Source organism: Podarcis vaucheri (genome assembly GCF_965113315.1).
Source record: "Podarcis vaucheri genome assembly, chromosome: 2".
Taxonomy (NCBI): Eukaryota; Metazoa; Chordata; class Lepidosauria; order Squamata; family Lacertidae; genus Podarcis; species Podarcis vaucheri.
The window spans coordinates 2,177,022-2,202,852 of record NC_138760.1 but is presented as its reverse complement, the minus strand read 5'-3'; the positions used below and the strand labels follow the sequence as shown (position 1 = coordinate 2,202,852).

The following is a 25,831-nucleotide window of genomic DNA, read 5'->3' as shown; positions in this document are numbered from 1 at the left end:
CTCTTTTCTGATCTGGCGTCACCAACAATGTCATTGTGACCTCACAATGTTCTGGTGAACCCTGTCTGTGTGTAGCAAAGGCTTACTGGAACCTGCTTTATCCGGTGGCAAGATGCTGCCAAGGCACAGTGCTGGAGCCAGAACACACCAGGGGGGATTCCGGTTGGGGTGGAGGCCATATGACTCTCTGTGGGATGGTTTAGGGGGCACTTTACCAAAGCCCCCCCCTCCCACCCCAGCCAGGAAAGAGGTCCACGGCAGGCGCAGGAAGAAGGAGGTAAGTGGCTGGGCACAAAGAGAAGCCCAAGGGAAGGGGGTTCTCTTCACTGGCCTGTTCCCTTGAGCCAGAGCGAGGCCTCCTCAAAGCAAGAGCTTCTTGGTGAGGAAAGCTTGCTGGTGAGCAAGGGGGGCTGGGAGTGGCGGGCAGCCACATAAGAAGGGCTGGGGAAGGACTCTTGATCCTCTGTAGTCAGAGACAGGGACAGCCAGAATGAGAAAGAACAGGGCAGGAATATATATCCCCCATTCCTTTGACAGAGCCTAAGGATTGCATCACCCCCTTAGTCATATCCTCCTCTTGCCTGCACTGATGTTGCATCAAGGAACAGCTGGCGGGGAGAGGAGACAGGGGAGGATGGCGCCGTGTGGATGCAATGAGGAGCCAGTGCATAGGTGAAGCATAGGTCCCCCCCACTGTCACCCCCTTCCAATCCCCACTGGCCACTCTTGCTTACATCATTGCCTATCCCAGGGAGGGGTAGCTAGGCTGCAGGCCAGAAGTCACTGCGACTTAAACTTTCAAGCTGTCCCCCGACACCCACCCACCCGCGTGTATCCCAGTTGAATGCCTCCTCCATTTTGTGCCAGCCTAGCACACAAGCTGACTTCAGAAGGGAGAGCCCCTCACTGGGCGAGGCAAGGTTTGAGAAGAATCTGGTTTGACAGGGAAGAAGCTTACCCCAACCCCACCACAGGGGAGCATGACAAACATCCGCTGGGAAAGGATTCCTGTGAGAGAAAAGAGAAGAAGAAAGGGACTGAGGGTGTAGATGAGCATTTTATGTGCATAAGTGCATTGTAAAACATCAGTTTGGAGCACAACGTCTGACTACAGGCCTCTTTGTTTCCTCTCAGCCTTGGCTTGGGGGCGAGGGGTGGCATGCCTTGGCTCCTACCTGCTAGCTTCCCGTTGTCCAGCTTCAGGCGGCTGAGGGGGTTGGTGCCGTACAGCAGCACATGGCGCTCCGTGTGGACGGACTGCAGCTCCTCCAGAGTGGCCTTGCGCCCCCGCAGACACTGGCAGAGAAACAAGTGGCTGTATTAAGTCAAGAGAGCACAAGGGCCAGCGGCAGGCAAAGAGGTCCCCCAAGGAAGAAGATCTGGAGTGCTAATCAGAGCAGAAGTCTAGGTGGTTCTGACGCAAGGGGCACAATCTATGGAGGGGAATTTTTCCACATGCAAGCGCTGTTCAAATGAGCAGCGTGCCAAAAAAGAGAGGCTTGGCTGGCCTTGTTCTTCATCTCAGGCTCTTCCCAGCTGCCTCCCCACACTCAATGAGTTCTTAAGTCCTCCTCTTCTGCTGCCACTTCACCTGCCAAGATGCCACCATGTTTCAACCTTGGCTAGATGTTTTTCCCCTGGTTCAAAGGCATGGAAAAAGTAAACTGCCATTGCCTAGCAACCTCAGAATGACTGAGCCAGTCATGTTTGATTCTTAAGTGGGAGGTATGTTTGGCACCCAGACCTGAGGTTTCCCGGACCGTTCTAAAGCCTGCCTTGCAGTTGCCAGGTAAAGAGAGGAGCAAAGAAAAAGGATCTACACAGGGAATCCAATTGTTCCAAAAGAAAAATGGCTGCTCATAAATTTCCCAAAAATGTGTGAAGGCTTTGGTGAAACACACATCTGCCCAGCATCTGCAAAGCGGGCGTCTTCAGAAAATGTGGCAGTGTTCACTTGCAGGATAGGATTTACAGAGCCTGAGAATGCTTTGCTGCTCAGTGAGTCAACAACTTTTGAATTAACAAGGCCATCCTGCGACACTCATAATTATTTTACGTGCACGCTGGGGAACAAACATTTTAACTGTGGAAATATGCATTGTTTTACTGTTCTTTTCTGAAGGGCATCTTAGTCACTGGTTAGAATAAGGGCTGTCAGATAGCATGGGTGGGGAAGGGAACAAGGAGAGCACTGGGGATCCAGGGTCCCTGTTGTCCTATGATTGTTTCTCTGTGAAGAGCAGGTTTTTCTGCCTTTCTTCTTGGGTTGAGGGCCTCAAAAACTTTCCTCCTTTCCTCTCCTCTTATAGTGTTATCTCTCTCTCTCTCTCTCTCTCTCTCTCTCTCTCTCTCTCTCCCCCCCCCCCCCGTCTCTCACACACACTCAAACACAGGCTTGTTGGGGAATCGGGGAGGAAGAGGGTAGATTCAGGAAAATACACACTTTTTTATTTTGCAGCTTGTTTTTTGGCCCATTCTATAAAAGGGCTCCCTTGGCTAATAAAGCGAGATGAGCGCCGCAACCCCAGAGTTGTCCGCAACTGGACCTAATGGTCAGGGGTCCCTTTACCTTTATAAAAGTTTAAACTAATAAAAGCTCACTTTAAAAAACGCTAATCATGCCAGGCCCCTATAGATTTTATTTAGTAGTTGGCCCCCACCTTTTCTCCAAGGAGTTCAAGGTGGTGACATACATAGTTCCACCCCCTCTCCATTTTATCCTCACAACAACCCTTTGGGGTAGGTTAGGCTAAGAGACAGTGATTGGCCCAAGGTCACCCAGTGAGCTGCATGACTGAGTGGAGATTTGAACCCTGGTCTGCCAGGTCCTAGTCCAACACTCTAACCACTAAACCACATTGGGAAATGTAGTTCTGTGTGGGAGGCTACAGATCTCTACTGGAGAATTCTCATCACTCTCACCAAACTACAATTCCTGAGCTTATTTTGGGTTAAAAACTGGAGGATGGACAAATGATCAGGAAAAGAAGTGGCTGAGCCTTCTCCTGTGTCTTACACAGTGGCTAGATATGAAGAAATCAGAAGGTGAAGAAGCTTTTCACAGTGTAGAGATATCACCTGTAAAGGTATGCAGATTAAGCGGCTGTTAAATGCAGAGCTACAAAGGCTGGTAAAAAGTTGGCAACGCTTGCTGAATTGATATAAAATGCATTTATGTTTACAGTTTAGAAATGCACCTTGTTGAGATGACAATCACAATTTGGGTTTGCTGGTTCTCTGTGCTCTGTCCTGTTTCCAGACTTCTCAGCCTCCATACGAAGGCATGATTAAGCAGCTGCCAAATTAAACTCAACAGATGCATTTCTTTGTTGGGACCATGAGCTAATAAAGCCACATGAGATTAGTGGGGAGAGCTGAGCACGCGTCCAGCGTGTCTTTGAAGTTTCTACTGCAGCCACATGCACGACTGAAGGTGGAAGTCTCTTCTCTCTTTCAATTTAAACTGGAAAGGGGGTTACTTCTTCAGCATACAATAGAAACTTGAAAACACACACACACTCCTCGCTCTTCATCATCTTATTACCGTATTTTTCGCTCTATAACACGCACCCGACCATAACACGCATGTAGTTTTTAGAGGAGGAAAATCCATAGGCATGCCACCCGTAGGCATTCCCTCCATAACACGCACAGACATTTCCCCTTACTTTTTAGGAGGAAAAAAGTGAGTGTTATGGTGCAAAAAATACGGTACTTTCACCGTGGTCTTCTATGAGCATCTGAAAGTGCAACAGGCAACCAGTGGTGTTTCCTGGCTATAGCTTCAAGAACAGTTACTCTAAATTTTCTAACCACTTGGAACACAAGTGGCACCTTCATCCAAAGATAAGAGAGGTGCCCTGCTCCCAGATGTGCCAAAAGTAAAAATACTGGTCATAAGAGGAGTTAATAGGCACTGTGACAAATTATATGTTTCAACTCTAGTACTTGTGGTGCAGAAAATTCCCTTTCTTCTACTCCTCTCTGCCACCTCCTTCCTTGCATAGATAAAGGTATCCCAATGAGCTAAAAATGAAAAGGAAGCAGAATATATTATGAAAAGCCAAGCAAATATATCACTGGATGCTTTGTTTGAAGAAAGTGTTCAGAACACAGAATTTGGAGGGTGTGCATGTATGCCGATTTCGTGCAAGCTTCCCATCTCAGACTTCCAAAGCCACAGTAAAACAGTCTTTGATGAAAACCCTCCCGTCATTACCCTGGACCTGCACTGCCTCCTACCTCACACTGACTGCGTAGGCCACGTTCTTGCAGGCGAGACCAGATGCTCTGGATGCGGCCAGCATGTTCAGGGTGGTTGCTGTTGTCCCCACACGAGCACTGGTGTTTCAACATGACGGAGTCATACACGATGCCTGCAACGAAAAGAAAAGCAGCACCCAGGTCACTCACAAAGCTGCAACTCTCTCTGGGCTTGGTGAGCACTGGAAAACCAACTCGAGCATACAGAAACCATGTGGCACAGCTCTTCCAGTATGGACTGCAGGTGTGGAATCAGGAACTGCAATATTTACTAATGTAAATAAACTCTCTGGTGGGGAACATGTCCTGGTTCTTCTGTCCACCTTTGCTTCCCATCCTGCACTCAGCTCCCACCTGTGGCTCCTAGAAGCTGTCAGCATGTGACAGTGGTCACAATCCTGGGAATGGCTTCAACTGGCCCGGTAAGCCAGGTGAGGGGAGCCAATGGGTCTCAAACCCTCAGTGAGGTGGGGACTTCCCCTGTGGTCTTGTCGCCTGGGCAGCACAGGACCGCCATATACAAAGCCCCAGAGAAGTCACTTCAGTGCTGCTAATGCGGAAAACAACAACACCGAAGCAGTGGTTACAAGTACCCTCTCCCCTGACCATTGGGCCATGTTGGCTGGGGCTGATGGGAGCTGAGTCCAAAGGCACCTGGAGGGCCACGCGTTCCCACTCCTCTTGTAGGGAGTCCTTGGTTTGTGTGTGAAAGCTGTTGCATTACCTGTGGTGAAGCGTGGCTTGTTCGACTGCTCTTGCACCGGCAAAGGGATTGCCTTGGAAGATGTGTCCTGGCTCAGGTGGGATGCAGTGGCAGGGGCAGGTGACGAATGAGCTCTGGAGAGCGGCCGGTGGGAGCCGCGGCTTGCCGAGACAAGCAGGGAGTCAGGATGCCTCCGCAGCAGCTGCTGCTGCTGCATGCGCTGTTGCTGCTCCCAGACGTACTGGGCCTGTTGACCGAATTAAGAGAGGCACCATGTCAAACAGGGAACCCCCTCATGTCCTCTGCTACTCCTCTTGAAGCGCAGCTGCGGGGGTACCTGCCTTCAGAGCGACGCGGAGTTCACACCTGGGTAGCTGCTGCCCTCTAGTGCCTCTTCCCTGCATAGGCAGAGTCCCTTTGGTTCACCAAAAGCAGAGGCTGGCCCAGGAAAGTGTTTCTGGGGTACCGGGGTCTAGTTATACTGATGGAGCACAGAAACACCATCACCCTATTTTGCTGGTTTGTGAGTGTTGTGGAAGTGTTTTCTCTCTTGTTTTTAGAGAACCATAGTGTGCTTTTATGAATTTGTTTCTATTTCTTCCTCTTGGGAATGTGGATCTGTGGAGGTCACCAACGACTTGTTGCATTTGCCCTTGTTCAGGGTATGAGGCTTGCGGGCAACAGCCTGTTCTGGGGGCTGGGGATGGGGCAAGCAAGCTCCGGGAGCAATGTCGAGGTTATGCAACCTCGCCATTGCTCCCGGACCCGTTCTGGGGGCTGGGCTCAGGGGAAGCTTGGGCTTCCCCCGCCGCCAGCCCCGCAAGCTCTGGGAGCGATGGCGAGGTTGAGCGCAACCTCGCCTTCACTCCCAGACCCCCAGCCCTGAGGCTAAAAACGAAGCCAGGACAGCTAGCGGGATCCATCCTGCTCACTGTCATGGCTTCTTTGCTCTTTGGGGCTCGGGGGGGAAATAATTTTTTTTCTTTATTTCCCCCCCCCCAAAAAAAATAAGTGCACCCTATGGGCCGGTGCGCCCTATAGGGCGAAAAAGACAGTACATATGCATAGATAGCGTATGTGTTCACATTTTTAATTAGGAGTTTTTATTTTGCAGTAGTATTCTAATGTTGGTGTATCCCATTTGGCAAACTGGGCTAAAGAATCTGGGTTTTTGAGACAGGAAGGGCTTTAGGCACTTTGAGAAAACATTTGGAAGGAAAAAGGTGTTAAGCAGAAAATTACCTCAGGGGAAAAGGGGTAACTCCTGGCCCCTTGGAGTCAGGAAGCTTAAAGAGAGGCCACTAAATATTTTCTATTAGCCAAAGATCACTGCTGTTTCCTGCATGTATGGACTTACGTGGCGGAATCAGGAACATTTAAAAAGGACCAGAGTCACAGAATTGTAGAGCTGGAAGGGACCCTGAGGGTCGTCTAGTCCAACTCCCTGCAGTGCAGGAATCTCAACTAAGCTGTAGGGTGCTGGGAGCAATAACCCAGGGAGCTGACTTATGCGGAGTGGGAGCATTGGTCCATCCAGCTCAGTACCGTCTACACGGGTCGGCAGCGGCTCAACACCATCTCTTTCAGGCAGGGTTCTCTCCCAGCCTTTATAGCTGAGATGTTGGGGACTGAGCAGGCAGGGGGACCTTCTGCATGCAAACCTGATGCTCAGCCAATGAGCTATGGATCTTCCCAAACCTGAGGATTGGGACCTAGCATTTTGAAATGCAGAAAGCATAGTGTGTGTGTCCCCCTATCCGTGTGTCCCTTTTGCTCTCTTCCAGTACCTTCTGAAGGACATGCTCCTCCTGAGGCTGACCCAACCGGGAGCGACCTTCTGTCTCTTTGCTGCTGCCTCCCCCTGCTGGCAAAGGCTCCGCCTGGGCCTGGGCCAGGTCGCTCGGATCTTCTCCTGCCTCTGCCTCCATGTCTTCTGAGGAGGGGATCTGCTGCAGCCGAGGTTTCTCACTGGACTTGGCCATGCGCTGGGGTGGGAGGGAGAGAAGACCGAGTAAATCTGGGCTACGCAGGCTCAAAATAACCAGCCCCACAACCATCACTGGCTCTGCAAACATAGGCAGTTGGGCTGTGTTTTCCTATTCTGCATCCTGTATCTGAAATGCCTTGCATACCAATGAATGGCCAGGCACCTTTCCTCAAGAGCTTGTTAGACGAGGGAATTAATCATTTTATTTGTATGCTGCCTTTCCAAAGTTAAAATGATGCTCAAGGCGGCTTGCAATATATTAAAAATTACACAGCAAAGTACTCATAAACAAAACGTCAACAAGCACACAACCAACAATTTGCACGTAAACAATTTGCACATAAATCATAAAATCCAAAGTAAAGATACAAAAATCAACAGCAACCACCCCCTCCCCACAATAAGCCCCCTAAGCAATCCCCCAGCCCAAGAGTTTGTTCTGCAGCCTCAGCTTTTGTAGCTGGAGTCAGTCAGGTCCGTTTCCTCCCAGGTCAGGGGGGGAAAAGCCTACAAGGCAGAGAGCAGGTCTTCCAGGACTCACAGCCAAGACGAAAACAGAACTTTGGATGCTGGGGTTACAGCATGCCCCCTGCATTGCATTACCACACCAACACACAAGGAATGCTGCCTAGAGGTTGTTTATGTCAGTGGCCCCTCAACACAGGGACACAGAGAGCTGCTTTATATGAAGTGGGACCAGCACTCCACCTAGCTCAGCATTGTCCACACTGATCTTGGCTGTGAGTCCTGGGAGATCTGCTGCCTGCCTTGCAGGCCTTTTTCCACCTGGCCTTGGAGGGCAGGACCCAGACTGACTCCGGCTGCAGAAGCTGAGGCTGCTGGATGACTCTTGGGCCGGAGGATTGTTTAGAGGGTTATTGACATTAATTTTGTTTGTAACTTTATTTTAGATGTTATGATTTATGTGGAAATTGTGTACTTTTTGATGTCTTGTATTAGTTAGGGCTACTTTTGTTACATTTGCAATTATGCTAGGCACCTTGAGCATGGTTGTAACTGTGGAAAGGCAGCATACAAATGCGTGCATGTGTATATGTATGACTGGCAGCGATTCTCCCAGGTTTCTGGCAGGGCCCATTCCCAGCCCTTCTTCACGACTGAACCCGGCCCTTCCCCATCTGGAGGAGACCAGAGAAGTGCCTGCCTTGCCCAGCTGGGTCTGCTGCTTCAGCCTCTCCAGGAAGAGCGCATGGTGCTGCTGGTAGGCCAGCTGTTGCTGGACAGCTCTGGGGCTGGACGGCAGAGGCTCCGAGCGTGTCCTTCCCAAGGGCTTGTGGGGCGTAGGCATCGGCAATCGCTCTGGGGGAAGCAGCTGGGAGCGGCTGAAGTGGAAAGGGACTGTTCCCAGTCCTGGAACTGCAAAGGAAAGAAGAGAAGCTAAGAATATAATCTGGAATACATCGCTTGTCAGTATTGTTTCCATAGGTGGGAAAGTGGGAGAGGGAAATGTTAAAAGCCCAGTGTACATTTCCAGCTAAAGCAGGCTCTGTGTTCACAGCACAAGCGGGAAGGAAATGCAGCAAAGTGAGTTAAGCATCACTTAGAAATGTCAAAGTGGCCTGGAAGGGGCTTTTGTCTGCCTCACTCATCACAGGCTGCAATAATAATAAAAAAAAGAATGGAAGAAAAAACAAGAACAAATTCCTGAATTCTGTTCTGATAACCTACTCCAAACTGGGAAGGAGCAAAATCCTTAGATTATTATTTTTTTTTAATGCCAGAAATCTGCTTCTATCTGCTGCTTTAAAAATCTAGAGAAGCAGTGATGAGTGAGGCACATTCACAGCTGTCAGTAACACAGGTGGCTAGCTGGGGCGGCAGAATTCAGACGCTGCAAGGTTAGTCTGGAAAACCCGCCCATGATGTTCTCCTCTTCCCTTCATTCTATGTATGGGGCAGAGGGAAGGAGCTGCATGAGAGTGTTGGGATCTCCGTTTGACCGAGCTGATAAAAGCTCATCCTCCTCCGGCCGAGTCCTACGGAATCGCCCTCGACGTGATGGACGACCTGAGCCTCTGATAAGGCTCCAGGCACAACCCCCATTCAGCAGAGTTTCCAGCAGCATGCGGAAGGATGAGATAGTATGAGCTACATGCTAGGAGTTTTATTTCCAACTACGCAGACAGCAAAGAAAAATACATCCTCTCTCTGTGAGAGCAGAGAGCAACTGGAACAAAGGAACAAAGGGACAAAGGAACAGGAAACCAGCAACGTCACATCTGTCTCCCGTCTCCCATGAGACTTCCAACAGTATGGAATGTGTGGACTGTAAACAGAGTCTTGTGACTCCAAAGCACTGCTCAGTGGCAAACAGAAACTAACAGAGAGAACACTTAAGCGGGGACCACAGTTCCTCTTCTTCCTCCTTCCCCTAAGATGTCGTGTGGGGCAACCAAAACAAATGTTCTTGCAATAATGCAGTGTGAGCTGCCTCTCTGCATGGCATTTAATTACATAGGGTTTTGTGGCACAATCTTGTCCAAAGGCCAAGATGTAAGGGGAACAATGAAGGACATAGCATGATGGTTATTGTGGTATTTGTGGTGATCATCAAAGCAGCAAAATGAGGAACTGACAAGTGCAAAAACATATATATTACCTGCTTGTTCAGTATGAACGTTATCAGCCTAGAGCATTCTTCTCCCAAGAATCCCTCTGCTGCTACAGAACCTGCTATAAACACTACAAAACCCATCATGCTGTGCTATTTTTTTTCTCCCTCGCATCTTGCTCATCTTCAATTACCCTTTGAGGAATACTGAACACAGTTCTCTTTTGTCTATGCAAACACACACCAGTATCTTATTAAGAAGACCCTTCCCTGCCCTATTGCCCCAATGTGAGGGGCTGGTACGCACCTGTCACAAGAGGAGAATGGGGGAGAGAGGGCTCCAAGATTATAACAGGCTGCAGCCGAGTGGACAGTGGGTTCCCAGGCTCATGTTGCTCCAAGCTGGTTGGCAGGAAAACGGGCGCATGAGTGCTAGTCAGGACAGGCACCTTGTGAGCAAGGCCTGGGTGTGTCCGGTGATCTCCATCGCCCTACAGAGAGAGAATTGGAGACGGTGGATCAAGAGCACCTCCCTGAGCCCTGACCTGGTCACAAAGTTCTCAAAGCGATGAGGTGGGTGCGAAACAGGTGAGGTACGAGGGATTAATTCAGATCAGGGGGTGGGCAGAAAGGAGATTGCAGAGGGAAGCAAGGAGATTCTGCCCCATAAAAATAAAAATGTCACTGAAGCTTTTCTTCAGGAGAGAATCAGAGTTTGCTACTCAGAGAACTGTAGAGTTGGAAGAGAGCCCGAGGGGCATCCAGTCCAGCCCTCAGCTAAAATCAATGGGCCTAACTTACTCATGCCCACTGGTTTCAGTGGGTCTACTCTGAGTAAACCACAGCAGAATACCACCCCCAGATCCCTTGCCCCTTGACAATGCCTGGTACTCTAGAAACGGTCCCAGGTACACAGGAGAAGAGCCCTGCTAGATCAGGCCAAGGCCTAGAGAGGAACACAGCAAGCTGATTTAACCATTGGTCCATCTAGCTCAGCCTTGTCTGCACTGACCAGCAGCAGCTAACCAGGGATTCAGGCAGGGTTTCCTCCTCCCCCAGCCTGGAGATGCCAGGGACTGAACCTTCTGCATGCAAGGGAGATGCTCTACCGCTGAGCTACAGACCATCTAGCTCAGCTTTCTGTTTCCCACTGCAACCAACCCAGATGACTCCAGAAGCTTCTATCATGCTTGTCCCCTCGGCAAAGCCCCTCTAGACCTACCCTGGCAGACGCTGCAGAAGTGGTCGGAAGTCCAAGGGTGAGTGCTGGGAGGGAGCCAGTGGTCTGAAGAGCAAACTGAGCCAACGAGCTCTCCTGCATTCTCAGGCGCTGAGCAAGGGGTGTCTGCATTAAAGACAGTGGGTGGGAGAATCAACCAGCTTCAGTGACTTTCAAGCTTCTGGGCTCAAGAGGATGCATGAGCTGTCACCAAGCAACTCCATTGTTGCTCTTCTGCCATAGAACCACTGCGTGGCAGAGAGGATTCTGTGAGATCTGCTCAGGTTATGTAGACCCTCTGACAGACCTTCCCATCTGCATAAATCACGTGTGCCTGTGAGAACACTTCCCAGAATCCTCCGTCTGCAGGAGATCCTCAGCAGACGTTGCTGGCAGATCCTGGCTTTGATCTTGTTTGAATCTCGAGTCCACCCATTGATGCCTGTTCACCCTGATTCCGCCACATATTACAAAGGAGAACCAGCAAAAGAGACGGGATCTGCACAATGACATGTTTGCGTATGGGAATGTGTATCCAACTGTGTATCCAATGGGAATGTGTACAGCAACACATTCACTCACTTTCCAACTCTCCACTTTTCAACCACTTTGGTGTCACAAAAGCAGAAGAAAGTTGACATATTTACACCTTTCTGCCCCAATTTTCTAAGAAAGGCCTCTACAACCACAAAAATACCATTGGCAATAACTTATTAACATAGGAAACTGCCTTAAATGGAGTCGCACCACAGGTTGGTCTACATAACTCAGTATTGTCTACAATTCTACAGCTGAAAGGCAGGGGCTTTGCTGGGTTTCAGGCAGGGACTCTTTGCCCCTCCCTGCCTAAAGATGCAGGGGACTGAATGTGAGGCCTTCTGCTTTTAAATATATGCTCAGCAACTGAGTTATGGCCCCTCTTCAAGAGGAGGAGAAGGAGGAGGAGAAGGAGGAGGAGGAGGAGGAGGAGGAGGAGGAGGAGGAGGAGGAGAAGAAGAAGAAGAAGAAGAAGAAGAAGAAGAAGAAGAAAGGAAAAAGCAGTAGATAAAACCAGACAGAAAAAACAGCTTAGCAAATGGGCCTGCTGGAAGAGGCACAGTGGTGAAAAGGACATTTTTTGCAATGGACTCAAAATTTGCCAAATCGTAGTGCAAATAACCCTCAATTATCGGGTGAATGTAGTAAAACTTAGAGAAGATTGGAAGCTTTTGTGTGGGGAGAAGAGGCTGACGAGGGAGTGAAACGGAGCCATTCTTACTAGAATTAAAATGATCAAAAGGCAGGTGGAAAGGTGTTTGGGTGTTACAAGACACAACTGCCTCTTTGTGTGATCCTGGTAGGTGGAAGCCAGTGTTGGGTAGGTGGGTGGGTGCAGAGCAGGCCTAAGAAACCTGCTCTTCCTGCAGGTTTTCTTGGCTTACTGATCCCACAGGACCAATCACAGACTCCATGGGGATCAACCCAAGTCTCCAGTCCTACAGGGTCCATACCTCTTGTGCAAGTCCTGGCGCGGCCGGTAGGGCTCCGTGCTCTGGCACCAGGCTGTCATTGGGTGAACTGCACCCAGACACTGGGGTGCTGCTGCTGCTGGGAGATGAATCTGCAGGTGAGAAAGAACATGCACGGCTTTGTCTACAGCAAGACCAGGACAAGCAAAGGAAGGGGAAAGAGAATGCTCAGGTACACAGCCACGGGAAACTTGAGGATTACTGGAGGAATGCCGTAAGTCTTGGATGCAGTCATGATCAGGTATGGGGAACCTGTGGTCCACCAGACGTTGTGTGACTCTCAGCTCCCATCAGCCCCAGCCAGCATGCCCAATGGTCAGCGATGATGGGAGTGGTACTTGGAGGGGGACAGGTTTCTCATCCTTGGTTCATGCCACACAGGTGAACCAATCATGCAGGTTCACCATGAAGTTAAGCAGGTTCTATTTTGTTTATTTTTAAGATTTCTTACTCACCTTTTATCATACCGTCCCAGGGTGGGTTATGACAATATGGTATGCAATTATAAAAATGTGGAAGAGTTACAATTATCAAACAAGTAAAATTGTTTTAACCAGAACAGTATAAATTCAGGAAGTGTCATTCCCCCGTCCAAACAGATGCACATGATATGTGATACCTCTACCCAGCCGCATGAAGTACACAACCTTTCCATCTTATAAGCCATTTCTTTTCCCAGAATACTTCATTCTGTCCCAGATTCCCAGGTTTGCGCCCAAACCCCAACAGTATTTCATAGCTCAGTCCTCCTTGGGGTGTTTTTTTCTTTAGGTTCCCCCCTGCCTTACAGGATTATTTTCTTATGGGGGGCACTTTTGCCATCTTTCGGGTTCCGCTGAGCTTTTCATTTAATAAATAAAAATAACTGTGTTGTGGGGGTTATTGTTTTTGCTTGTTACTATGTTGTATACTTTTGTGTTGTCATATCGTAAACCACCCTGTGATCCTTGGACGAAAGGGGCAGGGAATAACTCCAATAAATAATAATTAAATTTAATAAATAATAATAAATTTGATACTTCTCCCTTATGAGCAACACCAGGATCCACACTCATTATTTGTGCATACTGGATAACTCTGACCACAACCACACTGGACTGTTGTAAGGCAAGCCTGCATAGCTTGTGACCCGTCAGCTACACACAGTGGAAGTATCAGGAGCTCCCATATTCACTGGCACTGAAACAAAGGGGGAAGCTAAGCTTGGGGTGAACAAGCTCCCCAGACCTCTGCTTCAAATGGGCTCATCTCAGCTGACTGAATGTGGGCTTCCTCACAAATAAGCTCATTCTTAGATCAGCTGCATCACAAACTATGGTCCTGTTGCATTCCCAACAAAGACAGTTAATCCTCTGAACCAGGAAATCCTTGGAACCCCGGAGCATCCTCATGGCAATGGATGCTCCATAGCAAGACCACACCCACCAGACTCTTACCAATGGCTTCTGCCGGGCGCCTCTTCAAGGAAGGGGGTGCACTCTCCTTGCGCGTCAGTGGGTTTTTGCGCCGCTCGCCAGTCTTCTTTGTCTTGTAGCGCAACTTCAGGTTGGGTTCAGACGCTGTAGCAAATTCAGGAAAGAAAGTGAGAACCACCATATTTGACAGCTGGAGGTCAGGAAGTGCACTGCCCAGTGAGTCTTTGCTCTGGCAAGGCAGGCTCAGCAGAAGCGTTGGGGATGAGAACCTCCCCAACTCCACAATGGGGAAGATGCAAGGCCAGCCCAAAACTCAGGACCTCTGCTAGTCCCTGAGGCAGAGAATCCAAATGTATGCCATAAGGTGGAATTGAATGAATAATGGTGATAGGCAACATCTGCACACAGAACAATCCCATTTCTCATCTCATCTCACATCGGATGGTCATCTTTCATGGATGCTTTAGTTGAGATTCCTGCATTGCAGGGGCTGAACTAGATGACCCTTGGGGTCCCTTCTATCTCTACAGTTCTTACTGTCATCACCCTTATCATTACTACTAGACTGAAGGGGTGAGGAGGCCAAAGGATCTGCCCTCTCAGCAGAGGTGGTGGCGAGGCCCTGCTCCTCATCTCCCCCTCTGAAGCTAGCCTGCATGAGACTGCATGAAAAGTTGCTGGTGCACCCACATCTTCCAGGCTTTCCCCCGATTGTTCTATACTTCCAATGCAGCTAGAATTTCTCTAATGCTTCCTGCCTGTTACCCTTGAGTCTCCCTAATTATGACATTGTTTTTGTACAGCCCTGTTTTCTTCTTTGTAAGCCACTTTGAGCATAATCTGTTTGTGTGTGTGGAAAAGCAGCAGACAAAAATATGAATGATTGAATGATTAACCCAGCAGCCATGTGTCTCACAGATAAGCCGTTGATCACATTCCTCTCCAGGTCAGGAAAACCAGGTTTCTGCAGATCAGACCAAGGCTGGCAGCCCTGTCCTCCTTGCCCCTCCCTGGTTCACCTGGCAAACCCCACAAAAATGCTCTCTGACACTGCTCTTCCTCCTCACCTGTTTTCCTCAGTGGAAAGTGCTCTGGGGAGTCTCCGGAGCTGTTGGAGACAGGAGGGAAGAAACTGGGGAGGGCAGGGTTGGATGGGCCTTCATGTTCCATCGGTTCCAAAGATCTGCATGGAGGAGAAGAGAGAGCTTTGCTGCTGACTTGGTTTGACCTGAGCCACATTGTGGTTAAGGGAATGAGCAACCAGGGAGGAAGTCTGCACTTCAAATCTCACCTCAGCTGTGAACTATGGCTGGAGACAGACAGTTGCTGTGTCAAATCTGGTATTGCACATTTACTTCTAAAGTATTTATACCCCTCAGAGCCGGAGATGCTGGGGATTGAGGTATCACCTTTTGTATACAAAGTGTTTTCTCTACCACTGAGCTTGGGTCGTGTGTGTGTGTCCCTCCTCTTGCAAAGTTCATCCATCCAGGAGCAGCTAATGTCACTCTTGCAGCCAAGAAAGGACACTTCAGACACAGCACTCTTCCTTCCTATCTCCAACGACATTGCATGGGAAGTGGCAGTCAAAACGGGTCTTATTCCCAATGACTTACAACAGCCTTCACCAACTTGTCACATACCAGTCTATTTGGACTTCAACTCCCATCATCCCCAGCCAACACTGGCAGGGACTGATGGGCACTATGTTGGCTAAGGCTGGCTTACACTTTCATACTTCTGTGCAAACGAATGACATTCTATTTGAGATGTGAAAGCTGGGTGGTTTAGGGCTCTCCATGTGATCAGTGCCTCAGATTTATTAGACCTACTTGGGACATAGGTCAGTGACCTTTGACTCAATTCCCATACTTCTATCATCCCAAACCAAAACCTTCCACACATTCTCTCTGACTTAAAAGCTTTAGACGCAACGTCACGGAGCACTACAGAATGGAAGACCAAATTAAATTATGCAGAATTTTTCAGCGTTCTTTCTAGTTATGACATCATGCTCTTGTGAAAAACTTGGCTGACATGACTTTATCGGTTTGGAGGGTAAACAGGTCTTGCAGGTTTGGGCAGTGCATTCTGAAAGCCTGTCAAACATGTTTGACTGGAGAAGGAAGTGGGGAAAAGAGATTTGTGTGGATGACATCAGCAACGGTACTTCTATCACACCACTTTAAACTCACTTCCAAACAACAGTGCTTCTTCATGCTTAGCCACTATCTCTCAGCCTCAGCCCTTCACTTGCAACAAGGAGATGAGAATACTGGTCTGTCTTACAGGACTGTTGCTAAGGCTGACTTTGAGCACTTAGAAAAAGCACTACAGGGATCTTTGCAGCTGGACTCAGGATGAAAGCCCACTGAGTTCAAGAGGATTACTCCTGCACTAGCATGCATAAAACTTAAGTACGTCTGCCCCCTGAGTCCTGCCACCCAACCACCGGCAGAGCAGCCTTCTCCAACCTGGTGGCTTCTAGATGTTGCTGGACTACAACTCCCATCATCTGTGACCACTGGCCATGCTGGCTGGAACTGATGGCGTTGTAATCCAAAACATCTGGAGGACATCAGGTTGACGGGCTACTACAGGTTTTCTTTCTTCCAGATGTGGAGAGCAGCTAGCACAGCACCCCCCCCTTCTTTTTGGGTCTGGAGATACATCTGGAAATGTGTCTCCAGACTAAGCAACTGTTGTGGGCACCATATAACGCTCCTTTCACCAAAGAAAAACTGGTGGTGCTGGCAAGAGGCAACACATCTATGAACACCCCAAAACAAAACAGAAAAGCAGGCAATACCCACCCCATAAACCCTGGTACCCCCGTTCCAAAAAATAAAACATTTTAAAAAGAAAATATTTGGGATGAGTGGAATAGGATGGATGTTTCTGATGGTGTCCATGGGCAAGATCAGATCAGAAGGAGCAGAAGTCCTTTTTCCACATGAACCTTCCTGACCAGAAGCATGAGAAATGACAGGCAGTCACAGGGTATGTATGCATGTATATGGCCAGCACTTCTTTTGTGACATAACCCTGAATGCTGGGAATGTAAATGGGCCAACTACTCTGTCACAGGGTGTAAGAATAGAAGTGAAAGCAGGTCACTGGAGATGTGCCCAGGCAAGGCAATGGTGTGCCAAGAGCCAAAGCACAGGAGGTGGGAGGTGTAATGCCAGACAGGCTAATCATGATCCCAGGGGTGTGTGAACTGGCTCAGTTTTGCCAGCACACCAAACACCCACAGAAAGCAGGTGGAGGATTATGGAGATGTAAAACCAAGTGCATGAAAAATAACACGGAACCAAGATATGAAGCAGGATCCTATGCATATTTACGTGGAAATACAGCCCTATTAAGGCATCACAACCACTATATTTAAGCAACTTGTGTTGGGGGGCAGCATATGGGCATGTGCACCAGCCCCACTCTCTACCCTCTGACTTCTCTGCTTGAGCAGGGAGCTCTGAAGCGGATTTTTTAAGATTATTCCTCGTGACTGGGAACTCTGATAATTCAGGGTTCCCAACCGTGGGAAGGTCAGGGTGGAGCAGCTCAAGAAGGGCGTAGAACACACACTGTCCACAAGCTGCTTAAACACAGAACAGAGCCTGAATGTGGCTTTTGTTCACTGGGCCTTGCCCAAGGACCAGGAGCATGCAGGATTGTCTTCTTCATCCAGAATGTCCATTCTAGCCAATGGAGGTTTAATGTTCATAGTATGGGTGCAGAAAATGATATGAGCATATGCTGTGTGTGAAAATGGTGTAAATCAAGGGCGCTCACATCTGAATAAATCTGGGTGAAACCCAGGGTATAAAATCAATCCAACCAGCTGGAGATCAATAGCCAAGCCATTTCTGTTTTACATTCTTTGGGGTTTGGGCTTTAACAAGAACTGAGACCTGGCATAGGACACAGCCAGCATACATGTATGTATTGACCCGTATGCATCTACAACCAGATCACCTGTATGTAATGACTGGTGCATTGGTCCTTTCCAGAGCGGCCTGCTGTTTCTTCAGGATGACCTCGGCCAGCTTCTGTTTCACAACCATACTCGCTACAGCACCTGTTGAGCAAAAAATCATCATGAGACGATGCCACCGAGGCACAGCTCAGAGCACCTGCCACCCATCAGAATTAGGCTTCAGCTCCTTTCAGCAAAAGCCACAGCCCCTGAAGCTGTATCAACCCACTGGTAGCAAATCACTGGGAATTTGATTAAACTCAAAATGCATGCTAACACTTTTCAATAACTAATTAAAGAATGGATTCACTTAAGAAGAGTGTGTGCTTTAAAAGAAGCAGCTTGCCATTCTCACTTGTCAAAAGAGACATTTGGTAGGACATGAAGGCAAAAGTTCCCCCCTTTAATCCTCATAATGTGGTGATAGTAAGTTGCAAAAGTTAGCAACGCACCAAGTTTTTTCTCTTTGTCATAGGAAGTCATCTTAATTCAACTCAGACCAATGGGCCCACCCACCACAGTATTGTATATATACCAAGGATGCCCACCTCTGGATGTTGTTAGACTCCAATTCCCATCAGCCCCAGCCAGCATGGTCAATGGTCAGGGAGAGTTTGTAGTCCAGCCACATTGGGATGGCCAAAGGTGAACCATCCTATTCTGGTTCTACCTGGAGATGCCATTGACTGGACTCGAGATCTTCTCCTTGCACAGCATGGGCTCCACCACTCAGCAGCAGCTTTGTCCAAACCAATTTCTGATAACCTCCTTCATTGAATGGCCCCAGCTTGTACCACAATCCCGCCCCCTCCGTATCCTCACCATTCACAAAACTTTCCACCGTGTCTCCCATGAACCCCCCCCCGCCAGTAAGAAGCTCCAAAAGCTTTGGCCTTTTCTCAAATGCAAAGCCACCCTGCTCCCTGATTGGCTGTGGGGCCCAGCAGAATAAGGGTCAAGCTCCTCACAGCCCTCAACTGTTCATTGCATGGCTCCAGGTGGTGTGGCATTGGGGGCAGAAGGGGGGCACTCTGACCTAGAGCTGCAGAGATGCCTACTTTGCACATCATAATGATCAGAGAGAAGAGTTGCCAGCTGTGTGCAGGAGCTACCCTGCTTTGATCATCACTGCTCAAAGAAGTGCAGGTTTGTGGGAGGCACAGCAAGAGCTGTGCTGCTTCTCTATGAACACGTATGAGAGATCAAGGAGCAGGATGAAAGCACACACTCTCACATGCACCTTAAGAGCACTTTTATGTTATGTAGAATTGCTTGCAGGTTTCCTACAGGCATCGGGTTGGATACTGTGAGAATGAAATGTTGGACTAGAAGGGTCGGACTTTTCTTTATGTTCTTAAGGCAATGTTTTCCAAATTCGGGTCCCAGCTGACTACAACTCCCATCATCCCTAGCTAGCAGCAATGCTTGTTTTCTAGAAAAATGGGTGCTGGTACTCATCGTGAAGTTGTTACAGTAAGTGTCACAAATTTAACAACAAAAATGAGGTGTCGGCACTGCATACTCTTGAGTACCGGGGGGGGGGGGAGCACTGGCTAGCAGGACTAGTGGTCAGAGATGATGGCAGTTGTGGTCCAACAACAGCTGGGGACCGAAGTTTGAGAAACACTGCTTTAAGGGAAAACACGCTCAGAACTCGGATGAGGCCACCCTTCCTGTGTCTCCCCAAGAACCAGCTTGCTGTTTCCAGTATCAGAACTATGCTGTGCCATTCTGGGGCACAGCACCACCTCCAAAGTGCTGACACAGCATGGGAAGTGACTGAGAGGAATTCCCAGGGGTGTCTCTCAGCAGACCCAAGAGGTGTGAGTGCAAGCCAGAAAGTAGGCTGCTTCCAATCACTATAAAACCACCCCAACAGAGTGCTATGGATGGGCCTTGGGCCAAGGGGCTGAAGTTCACATTCCTCTTAGCCAAGGACTGCCTAGGTCACCCTCTCAGCCTCAGTTCTCTATGTGTAAAACAGGTGCATTACCGACCCAGCTCACAATGGTGGTTGTGAAATGAGTGGCATGTATGGATTTTGTAAAGTTACATTTTTTAAAAAAATAATCAGTGCAAGAACATTACAGCCCCACTAGATAAGAAATTCCATTTACAATAGAGTAAGTCTGCCATCCTCAGCTAAAGACAGGGATTTCAGATTGATATTGTATCCTTTCATCTACCTATACTATCACTACCAAATGCTTTTTATTAATACAATGTGATGGCGGCAACCCTATGCCAACTCAGTGGGACTTCTTTCTGAGTAGCAACATATAGAATTGGACTCTACAATGTGTATTTTTCTTTCTCTACTATAATTTATGCTGTGTATGATGCACACACACAAACACCAGACCCCCAGGTATATAAATTTAATAAATAAAAATAAAATAGGAGAGTTTTATCTATCCAGGAAGAAACGGGTGCAAGCCAGCCCATTGTTCTAATTTTGAAAAATCTCAGGATCTTATGCAGATCCTATGATCTGCAGGGCTGCTTTGAGTGTTATTATCTGAAAACAACAACAGCTGGGTGTAACTTTCTGAGTCACTCCTTGGTCTGAAAAACATTTGAGATTACAATGTTCAAATCGTGCAGGCTCCAGACCTTAGAAGCTTTCTCTCCTGATGATACTTGGCTACCACAATGCACATGAAGACGTATTCTAGGAAATGGTGGGAGATGCAGCTGCTCTCCAATTTAGAATCTGTGGGGTTGAACACACTTACAATGCAAGAGCAACACAGCTCACTTGGACCATTAAGCAGTGCATCACATGGGCTGAGACTAAGGGAGAAGAAGCTTCAAACAACAGGTGATTTGAAGGAAGGGAAAACAGAAACCCGTGAAACAGGGAAGGTGCAGCTCTAGAGCTGGACGCTAGATGGCAGGAAGGGTTAACATATGGGGACCAATGCCATCAGCAGTTAGAGAAATTGGGTGCCCCTGGTTGCTACTGACATGAACCACCTAAATATGTTAGAAATGCGAGAGACCTAAATTAGCTGGCTACTGCGGCAGGGCCATCCACCAGTTTCTTTTCCTGATCAACCACCAAACTCATCCATCTGCTTCTGAATAGTCCTGCTGGTCAGCTCACAGCCCCATCTATACACTCACTTCAGCTTATTTTTATTAATTTATTGATTTATTTGATTTATAGACCACCCTTCATCATAAGATCTCCAGGCAGCTCACAGAATAAAATACAGGATAAATACAGGAGTGCTGCCCCTCATGGCCTTTTCCACACTACTGGCAACGCACGGCATCCAGTTACACTGAATTACAGCAGGGAGTGGGCTTCATGTGGCCCTTGGGTGAAATTTCATGTGAGTGGCAAAGAGCAGAGGATGGGTAGCAGAAAGAGACAAAATGGAGCACCAGCATGCAGCCCCTGACAGATCAGCCCTGCCCCCCAGAGAATGCAGCCCCCAAAAGAGAATTACGGGCCAGTCCTTTGAAGGATGCCAGAAAGTGCATGGGGCGAATTGTTCATTCCACCCACCGGGGATGCAAAGAAGCTGGAGTCAGACTTACAGGAAGATACAACCAGGCTAAAGATTAAGAACTGCCACTAGCTCCCTACCTTGGCCAGCAGCACAACTGTGGAGGTGAATCACCAAGATGTGAGTCATCAAATGGGACATGTAGTTTGTCCCAGTTAACTCTGATATTCTGTATCAAAAGCAGGGACTGTGGATCTTTGGCCCTCCAGATTTTGTTCAACTCTATCTCCCATCAGCCCTAGCAAGCATGGACAAGGATGATGGGAGTTCTAGTCCAGCAGCATCTGGAGTGCCACATGTTCTCTGCTCCTGGGCTAAAGCATTCCTGCAGGTAGGCTCCCAAACCTGCCTAGCAAGGAGATTCCAGAACCCAACCCATGCAGTTTTCTCTGCTACTAGGCTGCTCTTCAGCCTGGTTCACACATTTCTGGAGTGATGTGGTTGCTTCTTCTTGGGTCTTGATCCTACACAGTTTGGGAAGCTGGGAATCATGTGGGATGGGTGCAGCACGTGGGTACTACCCATGGCAGCAGCTCCGAACCTCCAAACCTGAGAGCCATGATCTACCTCATCCCATGATTCCAGGATTCCTTCTTCACTGGAACATCACAGGAGAAAGCCATGGGAAGTGGCCATTGTGCCATTCCAGGAACACAGCAGTCGTGAGCTAAAGTAGTCCAGCAATGGAGTAAATCACCAAATGGAGGAAGCTATAGAATCTCTTGGCTGGGCAGTTTCATGGCACAGTTGGGTAGGCATCTGCCAGGAATGCTTGAGACATAGGATATCCTGTCTCGGGGCAACGAGGGCGAGTTACACAGCTTATTTATTTCCTTGCACTGCTGTGCTTCATGGAGGGCTGCCACACTGCTCAAGTACACACTTTGACACACCCTATTTCATCGAGCATCAGCCTGCCCCATGATTGCTTGTATCGCCTGGACCACTACATGCCACGAGGGAAGTGCAGGCAGGAAGACAAAGTGCTCCAGGAAGGTGCTGACTGAGCTAAGAACAGCAGGTGCCTAGCAGGATGCTGAGCTCTGGTCACCCATTTCTCCTGTGCTCCCACATTTAACATGTGTCATAGACTAAGCCAGGTCTCCGCAGGCTGGTGCTCTTCTGATGTTTTGGATTATGACACCCATCAGCTGTAGCCAGCATGGCCAGTGATCAGTGATGATGGGAGCTGTAGTCTGAAAGAGCTGGCAGGGACCAGGATGGAGAAGGCTGGGCACCGTCCTGTGCGCTGTGCTCTTGTATCAAGACGGGGGCTGTAAACCGAGGGGCAGAAGGACACAGCACACTCAGAACCAAAGGCTTTACTTCTTTGGCAGCTCCCGAGTCGAAACAGGAAGCCTTTTATAGGCCTTCTTCCTGTCTAGAACTGCCCAAAGGCCAGCCACGGTGGGCAGGGCCGGTCCTGATCCTTAGAATACTTACTACCAAGGAATACTTACTACTCTAAGCTGTAGTTCCCATAGTTCACCACATGGAGCAGCAGTACACAGAATGGGCAATGGGAAAAGGTCCCTTTAGGACCAATGGAAGCTTTCCCCCTATCACTAATTGCAGTACACAGAGGGGTTGCCATTGCGATTGAAGTTGTGGAGGAAAGGGTTAAATCTCCCCTTTCCCTGTGATGTGGTCCCAAAGGAAATCATTACTCCTGTTCTTGCTATAAAATAAACAAATAGCACTGTCATGACCACCAGTGACACATTTAATGCCCGTACTCTCCAAGAGCTCAGCAAAGGTCTGACAAAGTCTAATGTCTGTCTCCCCCACCCCACCCCCCACCTGGAGGTGTTTGGGATTGAATCTGGGATCTTCTGCACACAAAGCATGAAGTCTACCACTGAGCTATGGCCCTTCCCAGGAGCATGAGAATTCATGTGTGCAGGGATCTATGGAGCCTCTGAATTCTGTGCTTTTCTTAATGGTTGCTTAAGGGTGACTGATGAAGAGACCACTCTTCCCACTGTTTTTAATACCTGCTGTTGAGAAGCAACTTGGTTCAAAACACAATGAGTGTTTTCTTACTGATGATTTTGGGGGAGCAAGTTCACCCTTTCGGCTCCCTTATCACCTTGCTGAAGAAGCTTAGGTTTGACTGGTCCATCTACATCCCTGACGAATGACGAATGTGCCCAATGGAACATGCTGGTTACATGGAAATGTCCTGCATCTTACAAAACTGCATCTGTTAGTGGCCAAAGAGGTGGGGGGGCACTCAGCCAGCAAACATTTTTGGATGCCGTGAAGCCTCTTCCAATTTTGTCCTGCACTGACACACCCACACCTGTTCCTAGGCAAGCTCTGTGATGCTGGAGTACCACAGCACAGATGGGAGCTATATCTGCCTCACATCATCACTGCAGGCAGCAAACGACTATTGCCAAAGCAGGCAAGTTTCTCAACTCTTGTGGGATTTTTGCTCTGTTACAATATCCATACGTTAAAAAAGGTGGGGGGAAGCAGCAGACATCTAGCGCAATGTTCAGGCAGCCTTATCATGACTCCTGCATGCCAGGCAAACAGGAAGAGATGGAATTAGCGATAGGAGGGTCTGAGAAAAACAACACTGGAGGAAAAGGAGGGCGGTTTGCTTATTTTTCATTTCCCCGTTTCCTGGTTTAACCTTCCTCTGCATTTGTAGTTGCAGCTTAACCCCACGGATTATACAAAGGATCTAAAATTCCCACCCACCTGTAGGAATTTCATATTTCATTAGTTCTTTCAATTTTTAAGGGGGTTAATTTTTGAGGTGTTTCACTTCTCCCTGCTTTGGATGTGTATGCTTACATTTAAGGGGTTAATGAAAAGGGAAATGGGGTCAGTTAGATCCCAACACAAGTAAATGAGGAGGGGGACAGAAACCTACATCCAATGTGCTGAGGGTCTCCCCCCCCCAAAAAAAAACAACCTCACACAACATTATGTTAAAGCCTTCCAAATTGCCTTGTGATTCTTTTTGACAATTTATGGTATGTCACAATGAAAACAATAAGGAGTACTGTGGTAACTTAAAGAAGCAGTAGCTGCATCCAAACAAAGCTGATTACACTCAGGTCTCACTGAAGTCAATGTGAAAAGTTGGTCATGTCTGAATAATCATTGGTTTCAATGGAAAGTGCAACTAACACCGTCAGGATCCAACCTCTGATTGCACCATTAGCTTTCATAGGCACTAAACCACTGAGCCTCTTGGGCTTGCCAATCAGAAGGTTGGCAGTTCAAAGCCCCACGATGGGGTGAGCTCCTGTTGCTCTGTCCCAGTTTCTGCCAACCCAGCAGTTCGAAAGCACGCCACTGCTAGTAGAAAAATAGGTACCGCTGTGGTGGGAAGGTAAATGGCATTTTCATGCACTCTTGTTTCCATCATGGTTTAGTCATGCTGGCCACATGACCTGGAAAGATGTCTGCAGGCAAACGCCAGCTCCCTCAGCCTGAAAGCAAGATGAGTGCTGCAACCCCATAGTCAAGTTTGACTGGACTTAACCCTCCAAGGGTCCTTTACCATTTTTTTACTTCATAGGCATGAGATACTACTGAGAGTGAATGTAATACTCATGCTTTAAATCTGTTGAGTCTTTATAGTTTCAGTAGATACTGAATTTATGTTTTGCTGTCAGCACAATAACATCTTTCACATATGGTTAAGGATTTGTGAAAGCTCTCCTTTTACTTCTATGGGTATTTGCACCTTACCACTTACTGGTATTTCGTGTTTGGGACATTTATCTGCAAAAGAGAATGTTGATTTGATTTATTTTTTTTGCAGGGGGTGGGCAAACTGGATTCATACTATTGTTATGCATCCTGTGTTTAGAATTGTATCTGCTACTGAATTAACAGTGTGTTGAGTTTTCATTCAAAAGCATATCAGACGTCTCTCTATGAAGATATCAATCAGGGTTATGCATCCATTGTGCATTATTATTTGCAAATGACTTAACTGTTCCCTGTCTGATGCATCCATTTCTTCACACAGACATTCAATAATATGATTTTTAAACATACTGCCATATCTACAGTTATACACAACAGGGAATATGAACTTTTCACAGAAGAAATAATAATAATTTAAGAAATTATAGCTATTGAAAACATCTCCATATATTATTCCCAAGTTTACCTAGAGTCAAATATTGCAAACAATTCTCAAGACATGAATTTTTGTTTACAAATTTAAACCCTTTCCCCTTTGTGTCTGCAATAAAACCAGAACGTTTATATCTCTAAACCGATACTCCTAGACACCCTTACTAGGGAATTACCGTATTTTTTGCTCGATAACACACACCCGACCATAACACGCATGTAGTTTTTAGAGGAGGAAAACAAGAAAAAAAATATTCTACACGAAACAGTGGATGTATGATTTTTGTGGTTCATGCTGTGGCCACAGACATGTGATCTGATGGTGAGTTTGGGGTAGCCCAATGCAAAAATCCTGAGGATCCATGCGGATCCGTGCTTTGTAACCACGTTTTTGCACCACTGCGGCCCCAGGCAACAGTGGGTGCGTGATTTTTTTGGTGCAAACTGTAGCCATGGACATGCTATGAGATCTGATGGTGAATTTGGGGTGACCCAGTGCAAAAATCCTGAGGATCCATGTGGATCCGTGCTTTGTAACCACGTTTTAAGTGGGGAGGGAAGGAAAC

At 47.9% G+C, this 25,831-nt stretch overlaps 1 protein-coding gene and 2 long non-coding RNA genes across 14 annotated transcripts in view; 1 reads left to right on the top strand and 2 right to left on the bottom strand.

The window, feature by feature from the left end:
• The window catches only part of HDAC7 (histone deacetylase 7), a 201,963-nt gene that overhangs the window by 25,179 nt on the left and 150,953 nt on the right, over positions 1–25,831 (bottom strand). For 11 of the 12 annotated variants that reach the window (XR_014215629.1, XM_082207916.1, XM_082207917.1 and 8 more), the window contains 12 exons: positions 17,646–17,748; positions 14,735–14,850; positions 13,689–13,811; positions 12,235–12,344; positions 10,748–10,870; positions 9,833–10,016; positions 8,119–8,330; positions 6,754–6,951; positions 4,988–5,213; positions 4,243–4,376; positions 1,176–1,296; positions 959–1,008 (listed from right to left, as the gene is read on the bottom strand). Coding sequence is in view for 11 of the 12 variants with exons in the window: in XM_082207916.1 (XP_082064042.1) it covers positions 959–1,008; positions 1,176–1,296; positions 4,243–4,376; positions 4,988–5,213; positions 6,754–6,951; positions 8,119–8,330; positions 9,833–10,016; positions 10,748–10,870; positions 12,235–12,344; positions 13,689–13,811; positions 14,735–14,850; positions 17,646–17,748 (1,700 nt within the window). In the remaining variant the exon portion in view is untranslated. Of the gene's footprint in view, positions 1–958; positions 1,009–1,175; positions 1,297–4,242; positions 4,377–4,987; positions 5,214–6,753; positions 6,952–8,118; positions 8,331–9,832; positions 10,017–10,747; positions 10,871–12,234; positions 12,345–13,688; positions 13,812–14,734; positions 14,851–14,958; positions 15,023–15,519; positions 15,585–17,645; positions 17,749–25,831 lie in introns of those variants that run through there. The other variant, XM_082207913.1, reaches the window with a different exon arrangement.
• Positions 226–17,768, top strand: LOC309524529. Its single transcript, XR_014215972.1, has 3 exons — positions 226–277; positions 3,021–3,086; positions 17,681–17,768. It is a non-coding gene; the product is annotated as an uncharacterized lncRNA (long non-coding RNA).
• On the bottom strand, positions 1,305–4,236 carry LOC309524546. Its single transcript, XR_014215994.1, has 3 exons — positions 3,711–4,236; positions 2,378–3,527; positions 1,305–2,327 (listed from the first exon to the last, which is right to left on the bottom strand). It is a non-coding gene; the product is annotated as an uncharacterized lncRNA (long non-coding RNA).